The sequence below is a fragment of the Hetaerina americana genome, unplaced genomic scaffold (genome assembly GCF_022747635.1).
Source record: "Hetaerina americana unplaced genomic scaffold, ioHetAmer1.1.p SCAF_4, whole genome shotgun sequence".
NCBI lineage: Eukaryota > Metazoa > Arthropoda > Insecta > Odonata > Calopterygidae > Hetaerina > Hetaerina americana.
In genome coordinates, this window is record NW_027286985.1 from 25,856,950 (window position 1) to 25,884,926 (window position 27,977).

At 36.6% G+C, this 27,977-nt stretch overlaps 2 protein-coding genes across 2 annotated transcripts in view; both read left to right on the forward strand.

The window, feature by feature from the left end:
• Positions 1-8,255, forward strand: part of LOC139692122 (adenylate cyclase type 10-like) — a 41,636-nt gene extending 33,381 nt beyond the window's left edge. The window contains exons 20-23 of the mRNA XM_071590157.1: positions 2,092-2,168; positions 2,262-2,547; positions 2,821-3,111; positions 8,112-8,255. Coding sequence (XP_071446258.1) covers positions 2,092-2,168; positions 2,262-2,547; positions 2,821-3,111; positions 8,112-8,255 — 798 coding nt within the window. The remainder of the gene's footprint in view (positions 1-2,091; positions 2,169-2,261; positions 2,548-2,820; positions 3,112-8,111) is intronic.
• A 4,601-nt stretch (positions 8,256-12,856) lies between these two features.
• The window catches only part of LOC139691977 (FGGY carbohydrate kinase domain-containing protein), a 36,412-nt gene continuing 21,291 nt past the window's right edge, over positions 12,857-27,977 (forward strand). The window contains exons 1-5 of the mRNA XM_071589959.1: positions 12,857-13,214; positions 13,306-13,417; positions 14,135-14,375; positions 17,926-18,053; positions 20,922-21,110. Coding sequence (XP_071446060.1) covers positions 13,020-13,214; positions 13,306-13,417; positions 14,135-14,375; positions 17,926-18,053; positions 20,922-21,110 — 865 coding nt within the window. The 5' untranslated portion in view covers positions 12,857-13,019. The remainder of the gene's footprint in view (positions 13,215-13,305; positions 13,418-14,134; positions 14,376-17,925; positions 18,054-20,921; positions 21,111-27,977) is intronic.

Here is a 27,977-nt window from a genome sequence, read left to right on the forward strand (position 1 = left end):
GTAGTTTTTAAGTGAAACTTAGGGAATACCTGCAAAAGGAATGTTTTATTCTTTGAAAGAACACATAAATACTCAGACGTGTGACCTGTTGGAAATTTTTACATATTTCTGTTTTAGTACAATGCCATTTTTATATATTGCTGTGTAGTTTTTTTTACATACTTCAGTAGAGTTTGTGATTTATCTTGTGTTGATGTGCCTCATATCATGGGCAATTGACCTCTTGTTGTGTAGTATTCTGATTGCCTGGTGAGAATAAATAATAATAATTGGAAAAAAATATGGAACAAGTACCCTTAGCAAGCACTAAAGCTCTCATCCCCTTCATAACTTCTTCAGTATTTTTCTGTCCTGTCAAGAAATATTTTTTCATTTTCTCCCATACCATATTTCAAACACTTCTACATCTGGATTGTGTTCTCAGTTGCCAATGGTCCACATTTCTTACAAATGGGAAGCAACTCTTAATACTAAGGTTACCACTAACTTTTTTGAAACCTATAATTTTGGAATTTAGCAAAATTTTTCCTTATTTATAGAATTGAATATTTGAGCAAGACTACTTTTTACGTCTGATGTTCCATTACTACCTTGCTTTACTCACAAGATTGGTGAAAATCATAGTTTACTTTGGTTAGATTCTATCATTTCAAATACATATCTTTTGTTTTAATCTTTGGTGACAATTACATTAACTCACTTCTGACTTCTTTTATAAAATATTTATGAAAATAGTCCCTAGTTTTTATATGCATTTCCTGGGACTCCCGTTAAGCTTTCTTCACACTGCTATTACAGCAATATCATCAATAAAAATTTAATATATTAGCATACTGTAATTCATCTTTGCTCCTTGGGTCTTCTCTATGTTTCTCAGTTGCTTACTCATCATGTATGTAAGAAAAATAGTGATGGTAATCAATTAAAATCCTAACTAATATCCATATGTATTTGGATTGAATTTATATCACTATAATTTAATCATACTGGACAATTTATTGTTTGTTTTTAGAGTGTATAATTCATTTTTGTTCGGCACAAGATATCATTACCTTTCTATTTTATACAGATCTAAGTGTATGAAATTAATCAGTAATGTCAATAATTTTTATAAGTTTTTCCGTATTAAAGCTTATGTTAATGCAACCAAAAAACCTAACTTATCACACAAAGAAAAATTATAGAGATTGGAAACTTCTACTCTTCATAAGTTTGAATCAATACATCATGTATTTTTTATAAATTTACGAGTATATTGTGGCAAAAAAATTCTTCCATAGTGTGTTAATCGCTGTTATGATTAGCAAATTAACTACTCAATAAAAAATGATGCACACCCTCATCTTTCCTTCTTTGTTATTATCTCTTGACATTGCTCAATTTGAGTAATATTCTCCATGTAGTGAGGTCCCTTTTGAATGTGTGAATGAGTTTTTTCCTGAGTGCTCATGTGTGTCAGCTCTGTGGTTGTCCTTGGCACGGAATTTATTCCTGTTAATGGTTACAGATAATGTGCGTACAATGTTTATAAACCCAGGTATCCTTAATGGAATTCCTTTAACCCTGTGAAGGATCCCAATTGGGTTCAAGTGTTTTGGCTGTGGTTGGTCACTGGCAAGGAAGTAACATTCATGTAAACTACGGCAGAAGGGTATTCTGGTTGAGAGGCTGTGGTCGGTTGCTGTTGTGGAATTTCTTTTCTGTAGGACCATCACAACAAAACTTGTTTTCACTGCGGGATGAGTGGTGCTAACTTATTACGGCTGTAGGAGTTTTCCTTTAATTTGTCAATTTACAAGGCTGTAGAGCTCAAGTTTTTCTATATTTTACTTAAAAAAATGAATGTTTCAGTGTATTACAGTTTTTCAAAATTTAATACCTATTTGTTACTTTTCTCTGAGATAGGCACAGAATAATTGGCATCTTGCTAAGTTGGCTGAAGTAAAAGGTTTTAATGAGGCAGTAAAGACGAGACAAAATTTTTTGGCCCTTTGTGAAGCATATTGTAACAGCATGGAGTTGTCATTACAGCTTTGTAATTTAAAGCATTGTTCGCGTATTGAGTCTTTGGCATTTAAACTTTGTCGCCAGTTAAGTAGCAAGGTAACATATGATAGAAACCAGCTTCAAGTTTTGGCTCGATTGTATGTTGCTACCTTTAATGCAAGGTAAAAGTTCTGTAATTGTAATTTAAATTATGGCATCTGTGGGAGTTATGGGTTAATAAATCAACTAAATCATTTGCCCTTTACATTGCTTAGGTTAATACGAGGTGAACTTCAGTCAGCCATTAGAATTGGATTCCGAACTATTAAAATCAGTAATAAGATGCAGCAATCAGCTTCTACAAGGTTACAAGTTTTACCAATGCTAGTACAAGGTCTTATACTGTGTCGACGTCTTTCTGAAACAGTTGATATGCTTCAAGAGCTTGCTCGCACAGCGGAAGAAGAATCAGATACCTCTGGTACTACCTGGTATTATGCCCTCTGTCTTGGTCTGCTTTTGAATACTGGATTAACACTAGAGAAATATATTACATGCAAGGTAAAATCTTTGAGCATTTCTTGTTTTTTATGTAATTTATTCAGTCATTACCATGAAGTTTTCCAATTCATAGTATGCATTAATAAAATGAGTTTAGACCTAATACCACATGAAACCAAATCATTTTATCACTTTATTCATAGTGAATAGGTGATTGAGTGAAAATTAAACCATTACAAATATTAAATTCTTAAAGTAGCAGCTACCTATAACTGTCCTCTCCAAAATAGTGTACTGGAAATATTCATTTCCTTTCCATGCTGGTGTATTTAGGCATATGCAGAGGAGAGAATTGATGCCTTGGGCACTGGAAATGTCAGGGACTCAGATGCTGACAGATATCTCCTCATATGCTTGTGGCTTTGGTATGTACGCTGTGAAAGGTGGGAAGAAGCTCATGCCTTGGAAGATCAAAGAGGTGTCTCAGTTGGAATTAGCTCCATCACGGCAGCCATTAGATCTCTGGGATTGGAAGAATCTGTGCCATCCAGAAATACGCTGTTGTCATCTTTCCCAAACCTTTTAACAGCTTTGAATTATTTGGAAGGTCTGCAGCTTCTTTTGGTAGGAAAGCTGGATATGAAAGGCTTCTCTATGATTCCTGAAATCCATCACCGCATAATTCATGTTACTTCTATCCTTACCAAAATTTCACGTAATGCACCCGTTATCAAACCAAGGTATTTATGCCAATTCTTTTATATATTATGATTTTACATACTAGCACCTATCACATATACATAAGTATCCTATCACACACCAATAGAAATGTACATAGGTACCTATGGAAATATAATATTACTTATTACCATGAGAATAATTAATGGGGATTGGGATGGTGTGGTGACTAATGCACTGGCTTCCCATCCAAAAGGTCGGATAGAACATTCAACCGCAGACCCCGTGGCACTTTTTGTTAAGAGTAGGCTAATGCCAATGCCAGGTTTCTCTCCACCCTTCCTTCTTTTCCAACCATCCCCAATAGTGCAAATGACTGCAGTTGTCGGTCACCTCCCCTAAAAACTACTACTGCTACTATAATTCAGCAATCAAACCACAGAGGCTATACGCTGAGATGTTCAAAAACATAGATTTCATGGTAAAATCATTAGAAATACTAACATCATATTTCACAAAATTGTGTTAAACTTCTCTTTAAATTTGAAATTCATGATTTTCCTGGGCAAGATTCCTAGATTTGCATGATCCTCGAATGTTATCATTAGTAATGTGATTAGTAATGGAAATGCTATCCTGTTCTTCAGATATTACGCAGATTATTCAACAAAATTTTTGGTGTTACCATGAATCATTGGATGTGTTGAAAAAGCCATGATGGCAAACTCTATTCAGTGGAAAATGAGTATTGGATGACTACAACATGTGAACTAGATGCATGACCATCTCCCTTATCACTACTCAGTGGCTTAAAGTTTGTGAATGCATGTGGATTCCACAAGAAATCCATCAGAGAATGTTGTTAATTGTTGGGTTGGGAAGTATTTCTGAATTCTTTAAACAATATTTAGTGAAAATGGAAAATTCTGTGAAAATAGGGAAATTATCTTCTCTTAGAAAGGACCTACTTTATATGTGTATACATTGATTTTTCTGTGAATTGTCTTTCTCAAGAGTTGAAAACAGTTTTTCTCAGAGATATTGACCAAAATCACAAGGGATCCACAGCAAGTTTTTTACCAAATTTTCATCTGGATTTGAATACCTTGTTCTCACTGTTATGAGATTCATAAAATTTATACATTTTTGTTAATTCTATTCAGCTTTGTGTTGGCCCATAAACTTGTTGTCTAATAGACTATTAAAGCTGGTTGAAATTAGATAAATTACATTTTGAGAACCTTTATCAGCATGAAGGAATCATTTATTAAAAGTGGTTTCAGATTTAATTAAGTGGTTCTTGGTCTGATTATGAGTTCCCACATATTTACCATAAGGAAGTATGGAGAAAAATGGGTTGCCCACACTGTCATTCACCTCCAGAGAGAGATACTGAGAAACTATAATGCCAGGAAGTTAGACCACTAAGAAAGTACTTTAATTTTTCCCATGATAGGTAACCTGCATATTCAGGTAGGTAGGTTTTGAATGGTTCCAAATACTATTATGTACCGTGTGGGCCTTTCTCATTTTTCTTACATTATTTATAGTCCTCTTGAATAGGTGCAATGTTTCAAAGAGGATGGATGAGGTGAATGGCAGACTTAAGTGCCATTATGGATAAGACTGCTGGATTAAAAAGGTTTAGGTTTGCTTGCAACATTGTGATGTTAGAGGAGCATGAGGAAGCACCAAGGGGAATACTGGAAGTGATGGAGAATGTACTTTGTGCTTGGTACAGTCTGAAAATAAACTAGGACAATGTGAAGGTATTAGAAGCCAGAAAACATGGTCAAAGGTTGGTCTGGCATAGGGCAGGAACAGAACTACTCAAAAACTTAGATGACTTACAAAGCCAAAGAAACTGGAAGAAATACCACGACAATAAATTTAGCCCAGCCATCTGCTGATGAGCATATTGAGAATGCTGAGAGTCTGATAGCACCAGAGAGTTGTATGTGAGAAGATTGATTGGTTTAAGGGGAAGAGGTAAACCAAGGATGTAATCGGTGAATGTGGTTAAAGAGACTTGTAAAACAAATAATATTAGAAATATCAAGAACTGAAGAGCATACATGAAACAGTATGTGACAATGGTGAAAGAAATTTGCAAGAATAGATGGGTATAGAATAAATTACTGAAAAGAGACATGTGCCCAGAAATAATTAAAAATGAGGCTTTTTAGACCTTGCCTCCCTTGCAGGAAATGACATGGAACCTTTAATATATGTTTGTATGAAACTTACTGGAAGAGTGTGGAGTAAATACAAAATTACATTTTGAGTTCAATTCGGCTGTTTATTGGTGGACACAATCATTTAAGTATCTAAGGATTTATCCATCAGGTGTTTTTGAACCCTTTTTTCATCCCTTGCACTTTGCTTGGATATTGTAAGCATCCCTTACACCAATTATATCAATTACCTAGTTATTAAGTTTCTGATGGTTTTACCAATCAACACTTTTATTTGCTTTTAGGCCAGTGTGAACAGATACTTATATGCCAATTGTTTGAGTGACATTGTGAATATCTGCTGATGAAATGTTAATTTCAATTATCAGGCTCACCCATTTAAGTGCTCACTTTAGCATGATTAGAGCCCAAACGGCAAATGCAATGTGGTTATTAAGTGAAGCTGCCCGTTTCAGTGAAAAGCAAGGGAATTTGTTGGAGGAAGCATGGATAAAGCATAGCAAAAAGGTAGGATTATCAAGATGCATCATTATGGTATATTATTTATTGCCAAAAATGGCATTAATGCAGTAACCAAGTGATACCTTGCAGAATTGGTACTATTGATAGCTGTTTAATTTTGCATACTTGAACTCTCCCTAGTTGTTCTCCTCTCTTCCTAGTTGTTACATATTTAGATGAAAATCTCTATACTTTTGGTTATGCTCCTAAAACTGACTGAATGAGTTGCTACCAATTAGTATATAATCAGCATAATGAGTGTGAAATATTCCCAGGTCTTTTACTTCAATTTCATTGGGGTTTATTCTAGGTTAAGTTGAATTTTCATTTTTAAGTGTTTGTTGGAGGCTGTAGTTGTAATTCATGTTATTGAATGTGAATATCTCAGAGGGGCATTGATTGCACTTCAAACATAGTGGAAATTAATAATTTACAATGGTTGCAAAATTACAACGATGAAGGTAATGTGAAATTTTCCTAATATAATTGAAAGAAGCAAGAATTCAACATTTTTAATTTTTATTAATAAATATGGTATGGAATCTAAGGTTTGACGTTCCAGAGTTGAAATATTCCTAATTTGAAAAATCATTCTAGAGTTGTGAGAATTGGAGGGTCACTACATAGAAACCAATAGAATGGGTTAGGATAAGTGTATTATTATAATAATATAGCCCAAGGTTGGAGACTGGGAGTAGCAGCTATGGGATACTGGGCATACATCCTTAAATAGAAACTGTGGAATTGTATATAAGGCTTGGAAAATATCTACAAATTTATAAATCTGCAGTAATAGTGCTTAATAACTCCCCTTGTTACAGGTATGTAGTATTCACTGTCCTCCCAAATATTGTTTGCTGCTATATCTACCATATGTTGTATCTCCACACCTCTAATGAATGCCCAGTACTTATGAGTTAAGTAGGTAGTTTGTTCTTGCTGGCTCTCCTCCTTTACTTTTTTCACTTTCCTGTAATCAAAGTCAGACTATCATGCTGGTTCCTATTTCTAATGGCCGTTTTGGTATTCTCTTTTGCCTTTCCTGATACTGCTGACTAAGTTGTGTTCAAAGAAGGTTTCCATGTGATGATAAACATGAATGACTGCCCTCCCCCACTGCCAGGCCCAACATACACCTCTAAAGACTGAGTCTCTTAGTTTTCAAAGTTCCCTTTTCCCTTTTTGTCAATCATATTATCGGGGGAAAATAATAGAGTTATTTCTCTTTAGCTTCCTAAAACATGCATTCAGTATGACATCATCACTTTTAGAAACTGCGGGGATTGCCGAAACAGCAAATTTTACTGAGTCATCCATTAATATGCATTTAAATACAGCAATTTCAGAGCGTAAAAATTATTTGCCTTGACCAGGATCCTGAATGATTTTTACACTTTGTCATTGTTGCATTTAAATGGCTGAATCATTTGATTAGTTGTTCCACTTAATAGAGAAGCATTTTGTCTCTGTCTCTATGATATGCCTTTTCCTATCAAAAGTGTGAAATATTACTTAGTATTTATTTCAACTTCATGAGTGTCAATTCCTGGATTTAATAGAATATTTATTAACAATTAGCTGAAATGGGGCTGCAGGCCTAATGATGGTTCTCCTTAGGCTACTCTTAATTTAGCACCTAACCTTGAACTTTTTGGTAGTAAGTACATTCATACTGGTAGAAATAAATGACATCATTACTCCTCCCCACTATAATTAGCCTTAATTATCATAGCCCTATTACAGTATCAATAATGTAGTTGCTATATTTCAAGGGAACTATTATGATATGGGTGGGTCGCAGTAGTCGACTGGGTAGAGCATTGGACGAGTGACCAGAGGGTCTTGGGTTTGATGCCCGGGCAAGTCTCTGGGTACCTGCAGCTCCACCCAAGTTCGGTGATTTTTTGGGTTCCAGATCTTCCTGGGAAACCAGAACTGGTACTGGGAAAGGAACTGGCCCCCCTACCCTGATGTGTGAATTTCACAAACCGTGGGGCTTAGTACTGGGTCAACTCTACCATCACCTACCAAACCAACCTTCAGGTTGATTACTATGTTTATGGTTTTTTTATTATGATATGGATACATATTGCAGACATGGGTTTTATATTATCTACATTGATTTATGTTGTAGAATTAGGGTTTCTCTTTTGTAATGAATTGTGGATGAATTTAAAAGATTGATGTGGATTCATGTAATAGCACCATTTCATTGGAACTTTTCATTTTTCCTTGTTCTCATTTCCACAGGTTTGGTTGGGACTTGTTACTGCCTTTGTGAAAGACTTTTGGATAGATCACTGCCATGAAGAACCACTTGATTGGCATGAGGATGAACTCATACAGTGGTCATCTGTCATGTTTTCATTACGTGTTCCAAGGAATTTCTTGTAATATCAACTGAACAAAGGAAGTAACTAAATATTGATGTCGTTTGGCTTTATCAATTAGACTCATTTAATCAGATCATATTATTTATTATCATTATGGATTAAGTATTCATAATTGAATATTGAAATAAAATTAAAATGAGCAAAGCCTAAAGGATATTTTTCATTTGGTTTTTTATTTGGTAGTTATATTATTAACTTAATAGGAAACTTAAATTAATATGAATGGGGATCTCAAGGCTACAAAAGGTTATTGATTCACTATATTTTTATTTATTCCTACCCATGGGCTTTTAACTTGATGGGTGGCTTTATTTTCTATTGTCTCCTAGAGATAGCAGTACTGGCAGGGAAAATGATAATTGGTCCTAGTAGGGTTACCTATACCAGAGAGGCCAAAGAGTAGGAGCTAGATGAAAGGTAGCTCACCGAGCATCTTTCCCTCAATGAGGTGGCTTCAAAGGAGGTAAGAGAATCATCAGTATGAAGCAAAGGAATAACTATAGGTACTGATCATGTGATAAAAGACAGCAAATCCATTGATTGAGTACAAGAATTCTGGATATCAAGATAGAAAAACCTCTAACAATGAGGGAAATCAAACTAGGAAGAGGAATATATAATATCCCTGCAGAAGTATTGAACATTTTTAGGAAAACATGTGATCCATTGGACTAATGGGTAGTATTGATGAGGAAGAAATTTGGCCAAAATATTTCATTAGACCCATTCCAGAAAAGAATAAAGTCACAGTATGTGAGGACTGTGTAACATTTTTTGATTTTGTACGCAGCTAAGTTGATACTTATGATCATCACCAAGTGGATGGAGATGAGGGCAAATGATTACCTATGGAATAGGTAATCATTTGCCCTCATAATAGAAATCAGTTTTAGCTAAAGAAGGGGAGAGGCACATGTGATGCCATACCAGTAATGAAGGAATGAGGTCACTAATGGAGGAATACAAAGAAAATCAGGATGTATGTTTGTTTTATAGTTTTTGAGAAGGTTTTTGATAGAGTAGGTCAGTCAGTGGATAGAGTAAATTAAGCAGAGTTAGTGAATAATGCAGAAGGTTGGAGGGATAGGTGGCTTATTTGCAACCTGTATGTGTATCAGACTCCTCAGGTGCAAGTGGCAGATGGAGAGTTGGGAAGGGGTAACCCTCTTCCACTATCCATTATTATTTCCATTATCCGTTATTATAGGTGTCCAGTATCACCCATACTTTTCAATACATATGCGGAGGAAATAGTAAAAGAGGCATGGGATGAACTAGAGAAAAGAAAGAAAGTTGGTGGGCAATTCATAAAATCAATTAGACAGGGGATGATGAAGCTTAAGTCATCCAAGTGTTGAAAACCATTGCTGAATACATTAAATATCAGTTTGAATGATATAGGATGAGAACAATGTAAACTAGACAAATATTATTAGATTTTCAAGTAATTGGATGACTCAGTCAATTGTTAAAATAGGAGAGCAAAAAAAGCAGGTGGAACAGTTTGCCTACCTTGGCAGTACTTTGGGTCAAATGGTCAAAATAATACTAACGTAAGAAGAATTGTGTTAACCAAAGAAGCTTTCGTACGGAGGGCTTTGAGTTAGGATGTTAAGAAAAAATACACAAAAACGTATATGAAGCATGATTTTATATATAGCAGAGCTCTATGCGAAACAATCATTGAAGCTAGATGAAAACATAGATTAGTGGCTTTTGAAATGGTGGCGTGCAAAAGCATGGAAAAGGTCACATTGTGGATGAAAAAGAAATGAAAACAAACGAAGATGTTTTATGCATGGTTGGGGAAGGAGGAAGGATTTTTGGGAAAAATCCAAAGGAGGCAGAGCATTTTAATTGGGAATGGAATGTTGAAGACTATGTTGGAGGTAAGAATGCTGGGCGGGTGAGGTAAGGAAGGAAAGGATAGGCATGTTGAATTGATTCTAGGTTGGTATTGAAGTGTTATTGTAGTGTGAGATGTCAAGTTGTCTTGTAAGGCTAACCTAAGAGATGCAGTGATGTTAAGTCTGTGTCCAACCAAAACCTGCTGTAAAAGAGAGACTACCAGTAGTAGTATTTAGGGGAGGCGACCGACAGCTAAGGTCATTTGCTTGATAGGGATGGACAGGAAAGGATGAAGGGTGGAGAGAAACCCGGCGTCGGCATTTGCCTACTCTTTACGAAAGGCGCCAAGGGGTCCGCAGTTTAACGTCCCATCTGACGGACGGCGTACTCACTCAAAGTGCCCGCCACAAGGCACCTCAAGTAGGAATTGAGATACCTCAGAAAAATATTCAACACCGCCGGGATTTGACCCGCGCCCTCAGGGTGGGAAGCCAGTACGTTAGCCCCCGCACCATCTCGATCCCCGATAGACTACCAATGTTAATATATAAACAGAACATATTAAAACAGGCAAAAATAAAAAGGACACACTATATATGTGTGTATATATATATATATATATATATATATATATATATATATATATATATATATATATATATATATATATATATATATATATATATATATATATATATATATATATATTGCTCATGGGTTTGAAATAAATTTCCACCAAATGGAAAGACAGGTTCGAGATATTATATACCAGAAGAAGGTGTTTGAAGATAGCAAGAGACCATCTGCAGTTAATATAAAGGCATAAACGATTACGTGGATTGGAAATGTGTAGTGCTCACCCAAGATAAAGGGCAAAAAGCTTGCCAAATATTTGTGTCGGGAGAACTTCACTGCTATTTGTGTTTGGCTTTGGGTATTTAGGAGGATTATTATTTACGATAAAAGCGAAACAGGAGTGCTGATAGCGACACCGTTAAACCATTTCCGAGACTTTTGTAAGCACTGATGACAGCATAATTTACATTAATCTCAGTGCTATAATACAGATGAAATGGGTGTGTACTGAAGTGTGTGGGAGGAAATGCGCAAGATTTGCGAAGCGGGGCCAAGGTTCCCCGGACGAAAAATAGGTAAAGAAAGGGTGTCCATACTTCGTAGTGTTAATGCTGATCGAAGTCACAAGTTGAAAATTGTTGCCATGAAATAATATCGACCACCTCGAACTCTGAGGAAGGTTATGGGATGTTATGAGAATTTCTGAAAACATGAAAGTATTTAAAAAATAATTATCTGCAACAGTTGAAAATCCTAAATCATTCATTTCCATCGAAATATAACGAAAAATACCAAAAACGCTCTCGTGGCGACATTTGTTGATCGTCGGCTGATCAACTCTCTAAACAATTATTGTTACATAAACGCCTCGCTAAAATCTAATGAAATTCAAGTACCGCTAACCACACCACCGTACATCAGCTGTGCAGGAACAGTACCCAATTCTGAGTGAATTCAACGGCGGATAGTAAAATTTAATTGTACCGGAGAACACCGGCAACCGTACGTTGCGTCATTACATACGTACAACTTAAAATCATAAAACAACTCTAACTAGCTCTGTAGTTAAGTTCTTTTATTTTAATCTTTTAACCTAATCAATTAATTATCTTAATAATTGAAAAAAGTTCAACGAATGAGATAATTAAATTCAGAAATCATTACCGTTGTTTTTTCGAAGGTACTTATGATTTACTACTACTGAGTTAATTTTAAGGGAGTATCAGCGAAAAACTTAATTCAAATATGCTAAGATATTTCATATTCAAATGGGATCTTCTTGCACCGGCGGGCGCTAATGCGTTATACGGAGTCGCTAGAAATCGTCGACAATCAACATTGTTCAAGATTATATGGGGAAGATGTTCCATGGTGTAACGCGCGTCAAAACCCCGAATAGTCCGGTTAAACTGAACCCATATAATTCGGATTAGCGTCCATCTGTTTAACGTACAATGGATGCACGTTTTGGTTTCGAGTACAATGCAAACTTGGTTTTGTGATGTATTATTGTTTTAAAATCATAACATTTCTAATGAGCCTCCTGGTAATGAGCGATATGTTTAATTAATTACGGCTTTAATAAATCTATAAATCAGTAATTAGAGGAAATGTAAAACTAAAAGACGTGTTACTGAGAAAAGCGGACAAAATCATCTTTTGCAGACATTCCGACGTGAAATAGCAACGTCTTTGAGATAACGTTAACTATGCCATAATTAATTTTTAAGGCTGCGAGTGTTCTGTTCAAAGAGGGGTTTAAAGACACCATATTTCGCAGCCTGGAAAAAAGAGTGTTCAAATATTCTGTTTAACTTAAGTTCAGGGACTAAACTTTCCATGGTGGTAGTTGCAAAATCAATCCGGTCCGTGTAGACGATGAAAGCACGAGGCCTTGGATTAATGCGCAATTTGCATTTATGTATACACACACAAGAACATGTGCATTATTTGAGTAAGGCTATAATCATGATAGATTTTTTCTTGTACTTTTCATTTATTTCTTCAATGAATACGAAACTATTTTTTTGCTGTTGACCACTTATCTTTTAAATTTATGTATTCAGCTCTCAAAATTTTAAAGTCGCGGACATTTCGACCTCGAATGTTATCTTCTATCGATAGATAGCGCGACATTAGGCTTACGAATCTCAAATTTTGAATGCAAAACAACTTATGAGTCGCTCGAGTTCAGAGTTGAGAAAGGTTAGCAGGTCAAGGAGGAGATGGAGATAGTGAATTGCCAGATAATAATTGTTAGCGGGAAACTTAATCCGAAATCCACAGTTTTACGTTAATCCTCTGCTCGGAGTGTCTATATTTTCGGTGTCTTTCCTTAATAATGTCGAAAATTTTAGAGCCACGATATTTCGTGGGTGTAGACGTTGGCACTGGAAGTGTTCGTGCTGCTTTAGTTTCCGGCAATGGGAAAGTTGTGTCGACTTCAGTGCAGGATATTAACACATGGACTCCAAAACCTGGATATTTCGAACAGTCTTCGAATGACATCTGGAACGCTTGCTGCCATACAATCAAAGTAAGGTTTTGTTTTGTGAATTTACGATACTTCCCATTTCATTTAAATGTTACAAACCTAGTTTAAACTATTGTACCGTTGTATCTTGCAGTCAGTGACCAAGTCTGTGCCATCGGAATCAATTAAAGGCTTAGGTTTCGATGCTACTTGTTCTCTTGTGGTGCTGGACATAAACGGCCTTCCTGTGACAGTTAGTCCCACTGGTATGTGTAATATCAAGTGAATGTACACTTGATAGCTTTTATTAATAGATGAGCGTGTGAAATTTACGAAATTAATTGAGTACAAGTATGTTTTTATTGCATAAATAGTTCATTTTCATGGGTATGTTGCCAAGTATGTGACAAAGTTGTTTTGGTATATGGTTAGAGTACCCTGTTGATTGGCCTTATATCTATGGAAATTATTAAAAATTACATACCTTGTTTTTATAGTTTTGTCCTTGGTCATCGGGCAAAAGTTCGACATTTGTTAATATAGCGATGAAAAGAAGTTATTCGTTTCACTTTACCGTTATGTATACACACACAACACGTAGTTGACATGAGCTGTGTACAGTGCAATGTTAAAGTCTTATTTTGATTCAATTTTGTTCTGATTTATCCGAATAAATCTGTAGATCCACCTGCAGAAGAATTTATATGGGTAAAACATTTTATTTAAACACATTTTATCATAAGTATACACTAGTGATAGCTATGTTAATTGAGGACACTCCTTTTGAATAAACGTGAAGATGTTTATATTTTTTCAATTGTCCATGTGCAAAATTAAATTTATTAATATCTAAAATTTGTCTTGGGCATTGTTTTATGTTAATGGTTCTTTCATATGTTCTAATTCACAACTAGTCTCTCTGACTTATTCTTATTTTCAATTTGGTAGTTAATTTATTTGAACAATATATTTTGTTACCACAGGTATTAGAGAGCATAATGTGATTCTATGGCTAGATCATCGTGCTGAATCTGAAGCAAAATTCATTAATAATCTAAAACATCCAGTACTACACTTTGTTGGTGGTACTATTTCCCCAGAAATGGAAACCCCAAAATTACTCTGGCTGAAGAAAAATGCTAAGGAGTCATGTTGGAATCAAGCTCAGTATTTTTTTGACTTGCCAGATTTCTTAACTTGGAAAGCAACTGGCGTGCCCACAAGGTTGGTTATTATTCAATATCTCCCAAAATTTCGATTGAATTGAAGTTGACCATAAAAACTTAACTTTGGATATGGAATTTGAATGCTTTGAAGTTTAGACCTAACTTATATAATCATCATTAAAATACCATAAACTCAGTAATCAACCCAAAGGTCGGTTTCATCTACATCTACATAGTACCCTGCAAGCCCCCACAATGGGGAGTATGGTGGGGGGTGTCTGGTCACCATCTGTAATTAAGAATACGACCGCATGCAAAACCTACAAATGCATGCCAATCCTACACCCAAAGAATCGTTTTTATTCACGCAAAAACCTTTATAACTTACCCACTTACAAATGCATTTAATATCAACTGACATACTCATGCACCTACAAATATACCTTATGTCTACACAATGTTTAATCTTCTCCTGATTTGTAAATTAAATGTCTTTAATATTTTTGTTGTGCCTTCGGTTTCTCACCATTTTATTCCAGATTGTCTGGGGAAAGAATGAGTATTTATACCCATCTGTACTGGGCTCTCCCTTAATCTCTCTTATCTTAGTGGTCTGATTTGTGGTTTGGTAGGTGATGGTCGAGTTCACCGAGTACTAAGCCCAATGCAGCTAGAAATTCACACATCAAGCTAGTGGGGCCAATTCCTTTCTCTGTGGCAGTTATGGTTTCCCAGGAAGATCTGGTACCCGAAAAATCACACAGCTTGGGTGGAGCTGAGGGTGCCTAGAGAGGCTTGTCTGGGAATTAAGCCCGGGCCCTCCAGTCAGTAGTGCGATTCTCTACCTCTGGACTACTGCGACCCACATATAATCATCATGCCATGTTATTAAATTTGGTCTGCTAAATCCCTGGAGAGTCATTAATTATATACAGCGATGAAGGTAGGGAATTTCCATGGGACTGATTAGTGAAGTGCGGTTTATTGTATTATTTTTGAGTTTTGTATTCATGTCATTCAGCATGATATTAGTGAAGATATGGAAAGCAGACCACTGTAGCCTACCTGGCTATGATTTTTGCCAGCCAATGCTGGATATTTGCTTACCAGATTTAACTGCCGTAATGAATTTTCTGAGCTCAAATCAGGTAGAGCTACCCTCAGCCTATTGAATTGGATCATAGTATAGTGAGGTGTGGCAATTAAGTAAGAATGTATAAGAAGTGAGCTTGCATAGGATGAATTGAGGAAATGTAATAGATGCAAGGCAGGCAACAGGTATGTAAAATTCAGTGTTAAGGAATATTCAACATCTGGGCATTCAATCTGCCATAAGGTCTAGTGATTCAATGTGCCATCATTAGATGGTGAATAAAATATTGCTGCCCATTATTGAGCAGCACCACTTGGACTGAGTATTAGCACTGATGGAGGCAAAAAGAAACTCTTGAAAGGACTTAATACCATGTGCAAGCTGAAGGCCTTTCCAAAATCTATGTTCAAGGACTGCTTTAAGATGTGGAAGCACCGCTAAGAGTGTGTGGTTCAATCAAATGGAGACTACTTCGAAGGATGCCATGGCCTGGATGACGATGAACAGCACCAATGTGGAGATATGAATGCAGATTGGATAGTATTCAGGCACACCTTGTATGTCCCTAAAAATCTAGATAGTAGAGTGTTGGTTAGCTTAAAGTGTCTCCATGACGGAGTTACTCTGGGAACAGCATGCCAAGTGTACCAGAGCACAGAACCCCCTGGTGTGCCCAAGAACGACCACAAGAGTGCAGGAACAAAGGGGTACAAAGCTATTGCAGGCAAAAAGAGGGCAGTGAAGAAACTCGGATCCAGTTGCTGAATTCTGATTGTCTGAAACTCAAAATAAAGAGTGCATATTAAAGACCTTGCTCATAAAATCACACCAACCAGTCCATGCATGGATGTTTCTATTGAAACATGGAAAATCATTAGCTATCAAAAGAGTTGACATTCACTTTCCTGCATTCTAAATGTCCGAAGTCCAAGAGCACATAATTTCATCTTCACATGGCAGGTTGGTGTCATAAACATATGAGTGTGCTATCCCCTCATTTTTAGCGCAGCTATGATAGATGTGTGGTACAGAATGTACCAAAGCCAGCTGGAGACCTTGGGTCATTTCATGCTTGGTTATGGCTGCTATTTGAAATAAATGTCTCTAGTGGCACAACTTAACAGCATTTCCTATATCTTTTACACCATTTTGGCATTGACAAGGTACCTGTTCCGCCCTATGCCTCTTCAGATATTGAATTCATCATGGATAACGACAAGTATACCATTTGGTGGTAAGTACCATTCCTTCCTCATGAGGCAGTATTTGGCTCCAGAGCCTGAGCTTTCCGAGTTTTCAGCTGTGGCTGAAATGAACAACGTGGATATGAAAGAGATGGAAAAATGTACCTAATAACAAAATATGCTATGTGAACTGAGGCACATGTACCTAGGCTATGATAAAATGCTGATTGCGCTCATTTTAGGAATGTTTATTGGGATGGAAGGCTCTGGTCAATAACATCAAGTTCATCCCAGCATGCAAGACAAAAGGAGGTGCAATCGGCTTGCAGGCAATCTTACTCCTGGATTCCTTTTTCTTCTCCAGGCACATGACCTAACAGTTCAGTTTTTAACTTTTTGGCAGTGGCATTGGCATAAAGCTCCATCTTAATCTCCATACATTATGATGATGAAACCTGATATTTGCTAGGGACTCAGCGAACATCAAGGAATTTGGTTTTGGAAACTATTTTGAAGGAGCCATCAGTAATTTAATAAATGATATAATCACCAATTTGCTGATTATTGATCAGAGAGATTGCATAATAATGTTGAAATAGAAGAGAGTAGTAAACTTCAAGGAGCAAGGTAGATAGATAGGAAGGTTATTGATATGAAATTATATTGGTCACATTTTGGATGAAATGATAAATGGGCATACTCCAGAGAGTGTTAAATATATCTTAGTGATCATTTTTATTAAATTAAGCAGCCACCCAACACAGTAACTAATTTTGTGGAACGTTGTAACTTTTGCTTGTTTGATGTATTTTATGCTCCTATTCAAAGACCATTCCTCAACTTGACTACTGTTTAGCCAAGGATTTTCACCTATTCGATGCCTTAAAATGGGTATAATTGCTTTTTTTCCCAACTTCTACAAATTAATCCATTTCACGAGAAAAATTGTTGAACTGAAATCACATCCAATCTTAATTCTTTATTTTATAAAATAAAGTCCAAATCGGACTTTATTTTATAAAATTGTTATCCATCATGCTAATGAGGTAATTGGGATAAGAATGTGTGTACAATAAGAATTTTAACATTGGCTTATGTGACGAATTTTATAACTTCCTTTAATTTGAGTAATTGAGCTGTTTCAAGTAGTAAGAGTATTTTCAATGTAATAAGCAAATCGAGTATGATGTTAATAGTATTCTTATTATTTCTTTATTCAGTTGTATTTCTGTATCCAAAAGATTCACTTGTCACTCATGACAATATGCATGCTCACATAATCTCATTTTTGCGTAGTTTGTTTTGAAAATATGTAATATCTCCCTTTCTAGGTCCCTATGTTCTGCTGTTTGCAAATGGACTTATCAGGCTGGCCCTGATGGAAATGAAGGATGGAGCAAAGACTACTTTCAGAAAATAGGTTTGGATGATCTGATTGCAGATAATTTTGAAAAAATAGGTGAGATTCATCAGCTGAGAAATGTATTTAAAATGTTTGGTTTTAAGATACTGCTCCATTTCAAGTTTTATGGTTAGACATTCCAACATTTATCTTTTCCGTTTCCTAAGAATTGTTCTGGTGATTGAAGTGGGTACCTACTTCTGTCTGTAGAGTTGGGCAGAAGATCCCTTGGATCATTGTTTGATTCCTGTCATAAAATGGAGCAAATGTGTATCTCATATTTTTTTATAATTTAAAATTGTCTGCCTATGGTACTGAAAAGTTTTTCTTCATTATTGATTGCTATGTATTATGGTAAATGTGGTGTGTCTTATCATCCAAGTACACAATAATTGCACTATGCAAGCAACAGCAATACCAACAGCAAACAATAATATTAGATGTTTTGTACTTTACTTTCAATCAAATAAAAGAAGTCTCCATTATTTCAGAAATATACATAGTGTGTACTCAATTATGATTTCTAAACAGGATTATAACTTTCATATTTACCAGCAAAGGGAAATTCTATCAATATAACAAGGTATAAATGATCTGGTTGTGCTAAATTGTATAAATGGTGCTAATTATCTATGAGACCTCTCTAAACTGAGTCAAGCAATAAACTTTCCTGTGCAAAGTAATGGAGGTAGAGTGGTGCCACTTTCTACATTGGATAAGGATATCTTCATGCCGTCACTATGTGCATCAGTTACTGATTGGTGTGCATTCCATATGGTCCTTTTACTTTGTGTTTGTCAGATTTCTAGTTTGCTTGGGATGACGGCATGTAGAGCAGAGATGCTGCATCAAGTTTTGTTAGAAGCATGGCGATTCTGTACTCAAAAATGTTTGCTAGACTAGGCAAGTCCTTGGAGACAAAGCCGTGAGAGACAGCCAAATAAAGGAGTGGTTCAATTGTTTGAAAGATGGCTACACATCTGTAGAGAGTGACCAACGATCTGGGAGGCCACAAGCTGCCTGAAAATTGGCTTTCATCGAGAATGTGTGAAGTTTGATGCTGGAAGATCAACATTTGACAGTGTAGCAGATTGCTGATGAGTTCAGGATCAGCAAAGAATCTGTGCATATTTAATTTTACGAAAGAATTTGGATTTGCAGAGGATGGTTGTGGAATTTGCACCTAAGCTGCTGAAGCAGGAGTAGGAAGAGAAACAACCCAGTCTTTGATGTTGTACAGGACATTTTGGACCGTGGCAACACCAATTCTCAGTTTCTCTATATTTTGATAACGGAGGATGAATCATTGGTCTGGCCTGGAAACAAAAGCACAGTCATCACGATGGAAGCATTCCTCATCACCTAGGCTCAAAAATGAAGAAGGTGTGAAGCAAAGTTGGACTGATACTGACAGTCATCTTTGACGACTGTGGCATTATGCATACACACCCAGGAGTGCAAACTTTTGCTGAAGATAACTATAAAGTAGTTCTCCGCCATCTCCATAATTCAGTTTGTACTAAAAGACTGCACCCCAGTAGGTTGAAAAACTGGCACATGCACAATGCACATGAAAAAGTGCCTGGAAAGCTCATTCATTACACCTCATCCATTACACCTCATCCAGGCTTTCTTGGCAAAAAATGGAATTCTGGTTGCTGGCCTTGGGTCTTTCTCTGCTAATGTGGCTTCTTCTAATTTTTGTTATTTTTTTAAAGCTAAAGAAGCCACTGCAAGGGTCCTGATTTGAGATTAGAGAGGAGGTAATGTGAAATGCAATGGCAAGAGTTGTACATCATCCCAAAAAGATGCCCTACAGGAGTGTTTCTGGCAGTGGAAGGATTGATGGGCTTATTGTTAGTGTTGTAAGGAGTCCACTTTGAAGGAGATTAGGCCTCAGCTATGCAACATTATTTTCCTAGACAAAGGTCATTCTTCTTGGACAGACCTCTGGAGTTAGTTTATTTACCAAATGATTTTTATAGGTACTAGCCATTTCAGGTAAATTCTATGTTTCCTCATGGAAATACTAAGCCTAGCACAATTTTTCATTTTTCAATACCGAAAGAGGCTTGAGGTTGATAGTTACTGCGATAACCTCTTGGTAGCCTCTTCTTAGGAAGGACCCAGTTAATCATTTTTGTCTTCCCCATTTTGTCATTGTGTAGGATTTCACTTCATGTAAAGTGTATTAATTTAAGTAAAAACTCATATTTTTAAAACTAAATATGTTTAGCTGGAGGTGAGTTAGGCAAATAAAGCATTTTTTTGTCTTCGTTTTCACATGTGCACAACTTTAGTAAAATACCAGATTAATGGAATACTGATAGCACTTTTAATTTTCCTTGCTTTTGGAGGTGTACAAGTGGAGACAGATTTGTGTATATTTTGCAATCATTGCATTTTACAAAAAAAAGATGGAGCAAACTGAACCAAAGATGATTGGCCAACTATGCACAGTAAGACCATTAGTTGACAGTTTCATGGAACAATGGATGTAATAATAAGTTCAACTCTAAAATTGTACAGAGATGAGTAAATAATCCTGAGAAAGGGGCAATTTATGTTTAGAATAAACATAAGGAGAAAGAGGCTCTGTTACTGAATCAAACTTTATGTTCAGGGTGCGGCAGTTATTTCCGTACGGAAAATTTCAATTTGAATTTCCCACCCTATCGTTGTTCAACTGGAGGTCATGATTGGTGTTCTCCAAAGCTACATGCATCTAGTAAACAGTCATAACCTCAAAATGGTCAAGATGTTACGTACAAGTGTGGAGTACATTCGAAGAGTCGCTACTATCGAAAGTGTTTACGCTTGGCATTTGCCAAAGCATCTGCCAAGATAATTAGGGTTCTTCCATGAAAAGAATGCCAGATATGATCATTGCTTATCTCCCTCATTTATTTCTCTTTAATCTTTCAGGTTCGCATGTGGTCCCACCAGGAACACCAATTGGCTCTGGTCTTACTCAGGAAGTTGCAGGTTTATTGAATCTCATGCCAGGAACTCCTGTTGGTGCTTCCATGATAGATGCCCATGCTGGTGCTCTTGCAGCAATGGCCTGCTCTCCTCCACCTTCCATTCCACCAGTAAGAATGGAGGATCGCCTTGGTTATTATGAATTTTTCTTTCTCCAAACTCTAGTTTATTTATTTAAGTTTTTGCTTGGAAATCAACTGCATGATCTTTATTTTCAGGGTCTCATAGGCATTCAGTGTCACTTCCATGATATAGAGTAAGTGTTATTTACATCCGAAACAATGTTGACTCATTGAATTATCGTATTTTCCCATCGATAACATGCACGTTATCTGTATAAAAATGTTCAGATGATCGAAAAAATGACGATGCGCATTTTGTAATGAAAATTGAAAAAATCCAAGCATAGACGTATTTTTACACACTATATTTTATTTTTACGTGTGTGTGTGTATATATATATATATATATATATATATATATATATACATACATATGTACATGTATTTACAGATGCGTGGCCTTTATACATGTTCAAGATAACTATGAAGCCCTGGCCACACGGTATCTATACAAATTCATGATAAGTACAAATTTCTGGGTGCGCGTTATACATAAGGTGTGCATTATCAATGGGAAAATACGGTAATACCTAATTTATTTTTATTCCAGTAAAATTGAGGTGGTGTAAGTAATTCAAAGTTCTTCAAGTTTCTTCATGAAGTAATTCAAAGTTGCAAGCATTCCTCAAAGTCAAATAATTTTGCATAAATTTTTGTGTGGATTATCGGAAATATGTATTGAGTGAAAGTAATAATTTTATCCCATAACCCACAACCTGATTGATTATTTCTAAATCATTCAAATGGGTTCACTGAAAAAACTGCTTCAATATTTTTCATGGATGAAAGTTTTTATTTGCTCATGAAAAAGTAAATGTTTTTGTCATCATTTCTCACAACAGAAGACTATATTGCCTCTGATAACATTTTTTTCCTTATTTGAAAGAGTAATATTATATTGTATCAAAGGAGATAAGAATAGGAGTAGAGGATCATCTTGAATCTACAGATCTATTATGAAGTATTCATGATACTTTTCATGTATATCATGTCCCTGCAAATAGTTAGGCCTTTTACATTCAAAACATTCAACTGATTGACCGACACCTGGTAATTTTTAGAATGTCTTAGATTTTAAAAGCATTTAAAAACCTTGGAAATTACCTGGAAAATAAGAAAAAAATTCCAGAAATTATTTTATGAATGTGACAACATATTTTTGTTCATTTACCAGCAAGTTTTCTGTGATTGCAGTGCTATCACTCCACCCACTAACCTCCCATATGTCCCATTTTGTGTGTCTGTACAATCTGCTGACAGTATTCAAAGCCAGAGCTGTATGCTGCACTGCTCAGGCCTAAATGATACCCGAAGAAGTGGTATTGGCTTTTGCTATGCTCCCTGGCCCTAGTCAAAACCATCTGCTCATTCTCTTTACCTTGCTTCCTCTCCTGCCGGAGCAAAGCATGTAAACAAGTTGCAGCTTCGATGTGTGTTATTCAACAGCGTTTCCAATGTGTTTATGTGTGTTTAAAATCAATTTTGTCTACGCATGAGAATTGGCATCTCGCATAGTTTACTTATTTTACAGAGCATGTCTTCTCTCTTCGGGGTGACAAAATTAAAGCCATAAAACAAATCTTACCCATTTTCACAGATTATCATACACTCGCACAGTCTCCATTTTGTGATGTAATGCTGTTGTTATCTGGACACCTTTCAATCAGGCTATCACTTTGTCTGGCTGAAGAGTTATGATTAAAAAGTCTTAGCTTTGCCTACTCAGTGTATTACAGGTATGTTTAAGGAGAAATTTAAATTTGGTGTGTGGGAAGCCTGTACATCAGCCACCGTACCTTCTTGACCCCCTCATATTTATAAAGGGAAGTATTGTGTCATATGCTGTTTCTGAGGCAGTTGAAGCAAAATGAGATAACTTGTGTGATTTCAGATGCCTATTTAGGAAAGATAAAGATAGTATAGGTGATTTTTTCACCCATTTTCTATAAATCATTACTTTACTTTATCAACTGAATATAGTGAAATAATGGTTATAATATTAATATTATATTTACAATGTAATCAATTAAAAAAATAGTTGGGTATTGACTTTGAGTGAAATATTGAATGACAATTACTAGTGATGCAAGCTCATTCTTTGCATATTATTGAATACATATGTGAATGGATGAAAACAACTTTATTTGCATGTATAGAAGTGGTGGAAGTCCTGATTGCATACCCTTATATACACACACATGCTAATAAAAATCACCTCAGTGAATCTTATGTTTGAAAGCACAGATACTCTGGAAAAATTGCAAACTCCAATTATTGCAAACAAATTAATTGCCATCATAAAAATAGCAGTCAGTCAAAATTATTTCAGTTTCAACCAAAATTGTTGTATCCAAGGAGATGGTATAGCTTTGGGTTCCCCACTTTCTCCCCTCCTAACCGAAATATTCCTTTATTCATTGGAAGAATCTCTGTTCAATGCGGCCGATAAACACACGGAAAAAGTGGTGTGTACTGGTCCTGCTACATAGATGGCATTCTCTGCCTGTGGACAGGGTCAAACCGCCAGTTAGACTCCTTCCACAATTACCTCAATACGATCCACCCTAACATTTCCTTCTCAATGGAAAAAGATTTAAGTGTGGAATTAACTTCTTAGACCTGGCAATAACCATAAAAGAAAAAGACATGAACTCTATTCTCAGAAAACCCATGTATACGGATCATATAATTTCCAATGATTCTGCCCACCATTTTTTGCCCAAATATGCAGCCCTCCAATCAATGATACACCGCTGAACTGCTCACCCCTCTTTCCCCTACAAATTTCAATGAGGAACTAAGAACATTTACAAATATAGCCACCAGCAATGGATATGACCCAAACCTGGTTGGCAAAATAATCCAAAAAAGCAGGAAACAATGGCCATAAGTCGCATTTCCTCCTCTCAGCTCTCCAATTCCAAAGACTTCAAGTGGTGTTCGACCCCTTTCCTAGGAGATATCTCCTGTAAAATCTAAAATTGCCTTCCAACTTTACTCAAAGTGGCCTTTTACACACCCCTTACTCTCTCCAAACTCTTTGCTAATGGCAAAGACCGACAGGATATATTTAATGAATCAGGCATCTACAAACTTAAATGTGATGATAGCAACACTTTTAATGTCTGTTAAATTGGGAGGAATTTCAAAACTCATGCCCAAGAACATGCCAGGTGTCACAAAAAACAAAACTCCAACTCCCTCTATGCAAAACAACTCTTAGATTGAAACCATAACAGCAATTTTGTCCCAAAAACACTACATGTCCTCCCTAAAGGAATGAAAATGGATGCTCTAGAGCTACAGGGTCGCACCCAAAAGTGGTAGGACTGATTTTTTTTACAAGAATTTTATTGACGATATACTTACATTTAATAATCTTCCAAGTATGCTCCTTGAGCTGCTACACACTTAGTATAACGTTGCTCCCATTCCCCGTACGCCCGCTGGAAATTTTCTTTGGGGATGCCGTTGATGACCCTCGTCGAAGCCTCTGGAAACGGTCTTTATCGAGTCAAAACGTCGTCCCTTGAGCTGTCTTTTCATCATGGGGAAAAAGAAGAAGTCCGGTGGTGCCAGATTGGGAGAATAGGGCGGGTGCGGCAACGTGGCAACGCCGTATTTGGCCAGGAGCTGTCTGACGACGAGCGTGCCATGGCACAGCGCGTTGTCATGATGAAGCACGCAGCAGTTTGCGATGGCCGGTCGGACTCTTTTCACGCGTTCTCGGAGGCGGGTGAGCACCTGCAAGTAAAAGTTCGCATTCACAGTCTCCCCTGGTGGGACAAACTCCTTGTGAACCACTCCATGACGGTCGAAAAACACAATCAACATCGTTTTGATTTTTGATTTGCTCATGCGAGCCTTTGTTGGACGTGGGGACGCGGAAGTGTGCCATTCTGCGGATTGTCTTTTCGTTTCGGGGTCATATTGAAAAACCCATGTTTCATCACCAGTTATCACATTGTCCAAACAATTTTCATCTCGGTGCAAATTGACTAACACTTCTTCGGAAATGCGCACACACGTTGCCTGTTGGTCAACACTCAGAATTTTTGGCACCATCTTGGCGCACACCTTGCGCATGGCCAAATCCTGTGAAATAATGCATTGGACGTTGGATGCAGACAGACCCAACTGGTCTGCAATTTCTTCACTGGTTAAGAGTCGGTCTGTGTTCAGCAGTGTCCTCAATCTGTCCACATTCGTGTCGGTTCATGCCATCGACGGCCGTCCGGAGCGATGGTCGTCTTCAACGAGCTCCCTACCCTCTTTAAACAACTTGTGCCACTCAAATCCTGTGGAACGGCTTTAAGCAGTGTCCCCATAAGCCTGCTTGATCATATCGAGGGTCTCAGTTACAGTCTTCCCGAGTTTCGCACAAAACTTCACGGAATAACGTTGCTCTAAATTCAGATTCATTTTGTTTTTTGACACGGACAAAAAACTTGCTTCACTAAAAACGGTGTCCTCACTCAACGGCAGCCCGCAGACGACTGAGGTTGGTGTCGGTCTGTTGCTAAGAGCCCCCTCCACCTTACACTGCCAGGCAAACCCCCCTCCACCGCTCTGTTCGCGCTAGAGAAAATCAGTCCTACCACTTTTAGGTGCGACCCTGTAGTCGAGATTCGAAGGCAATTGGCAGATCCCAATACAAGACTTTGTAATGAGCAATTATACATTCATCTCTCCCCTCTCCTTTCCAAAAAATTGACCTCGATGGTAAAGGAACTCAACGGTTCAATGTACTCACTTGCATCCATGCTATGACCAGACCGTATGAAACGTCATGACCAAAACAACACCATTCTTCTGTTTTATTTTCTCTTTCCTCGACCACCAACTTTCCCTTCCGAAAAATCACCTGACCCTATACAGCCACGCCTCTCTCCAAGGGTAAACATATCCAACGGTTCTAAGTAACCATCCGCTCCTAAAAAGCTAATAATCCTGGACCATACCTAATGCTTAGTCATAACCAAGGCACCACCACATCTTCCTTTAACCCAAACAGCCACGACCACTGACTTTGAAGCCCCAGCAAACCTACCCCCCCACCTTCGATTTCCCCCCCTCTCCTCTTTCCGATGGGTATATATTCAACAGGTGCGTGTGTCACTTGTACCCGATGATGCTACAAGCCAGTGAAACGTATTGTACTGTGAAATAAAGTCTGGAAAATTACAAACTCTTTTAATATGGTCATCAAACAATTCCACGAAGTGAAGCCCAAAAGTGTGAAGTATACTTTGGAAATAGTATAAATTCTATGCTTTCCATAATTACCTAATACTTATATCTTGTGTCACCTTTTCCCTACCTGTAAACACACCTTTTTACCATTGCAATACAAATACAATAATATCTTTAGCCAGAAATGTCATCACCAATTGCCTCATTGTTTGCCCCTGTTGTACCAGATACATCCATCAATGCAGAATCTATTTTTCACTCTGAAATCCTCCATTTTGATGCTTGAGTCTTGCCGGTTTCATCTATATCTTTTAGACCATGTAATTATTGCTATCATTTTATTGAAGCAGTTATTATATTGCATAATATTGTTGAATGAATATAACTGATCCGATGAGAAAAGCAGTTATAATACTAGATATAGGTATGATGTTTTAGCAGATTATACCAATCTTCAAATGGCATGGCTAAGTTGGATTATTGTGTGATCTCTATCTCAGACAAAATGACTGTGTTTATAATATATATATAACGGTGAGTTTAGGAAAAATAGAGTGGCAGTCAGTGTTGGTGTTGTATCCTTAAACAATATGTACCAGCTATTTACTTGTTGATTGGCTACTCTTCTCAGAATTTTATGTTGCCAAACTTGGTCAATTATAGCCTGAATAGAATGTGAATGTGTTTTAATGAAAAAAAGGACTGCTTATCCATTAATTGAGAATAATATTATAATTAATCCAGGATTCAATACATCGGATAAATATCCTGCTTTACAAATCCCTACTTAATAATGTGGCAAAGCTGTGAGTCCACTTAAGTTTCTAAATTGGAATTGTTGTAATTTATACTTCTTTTTTATACTCAATATGAATTTAGCCTATGATATTTTGGTCTAATCCATTTTTAGTTAGAAATCTGTGTTTATGGTTAGTGGGAGCATTGCCAATCTGTACATATTTCATAAGTTCTCATTTAGTTCATAATTTTATTATAATTTCCTGCCTGCAATATTTTCTTTTGATGTGGTTGTTTTCTTATATTTTTCTTAACTATAGTTTTCATTTAAAAAATTTCTTTTGCTTTAAAAGATTTCATACCTCATTAACATGAAAAAGAGAAACAAAAAATGCTTCAAATATGCATTCTAATTGTGTCAGGTATGCTAAATTTGTGTTTTCAAAATTAACCTTAAATTGGATCAATATTAATTTTCAACACTTGTTTCAGAATGTAATTATTTTGAAATCTTTCCTATTCCTGAAAAATATTTTGCTAACCTAGTTATAAAATTATGTGAACCTTGAATAATTATGTTAATGTTTGAGTCCCTGAAAATAATTGACCCGTTTTTGCTCATATTGCTGCATGTTAGTAAAATAATTGGTCAATTGGCATTCCGTGTGCTTGTGAAAAGTTTGCTTCCAATGCTTTTTTTTCTCTGAAAAAAATATCAGCAAAAAGTATTGTTTTTACATGTGTCCAGATTCATTATTCCATTAAGGTCAACTGTACATAATAGAAACCAGTAATTCTCATTAATTTTCCACCCATTTTACTTTGGTACTACCAGTTTCAACAGTTGATAATCATCATCCAGCTGAATGTATATGCATTTAATGTTGATAACAGTCAGATGGAATCATGGTGTCAATATGAGTTGGTTTTCTAAAAATCAACAAAT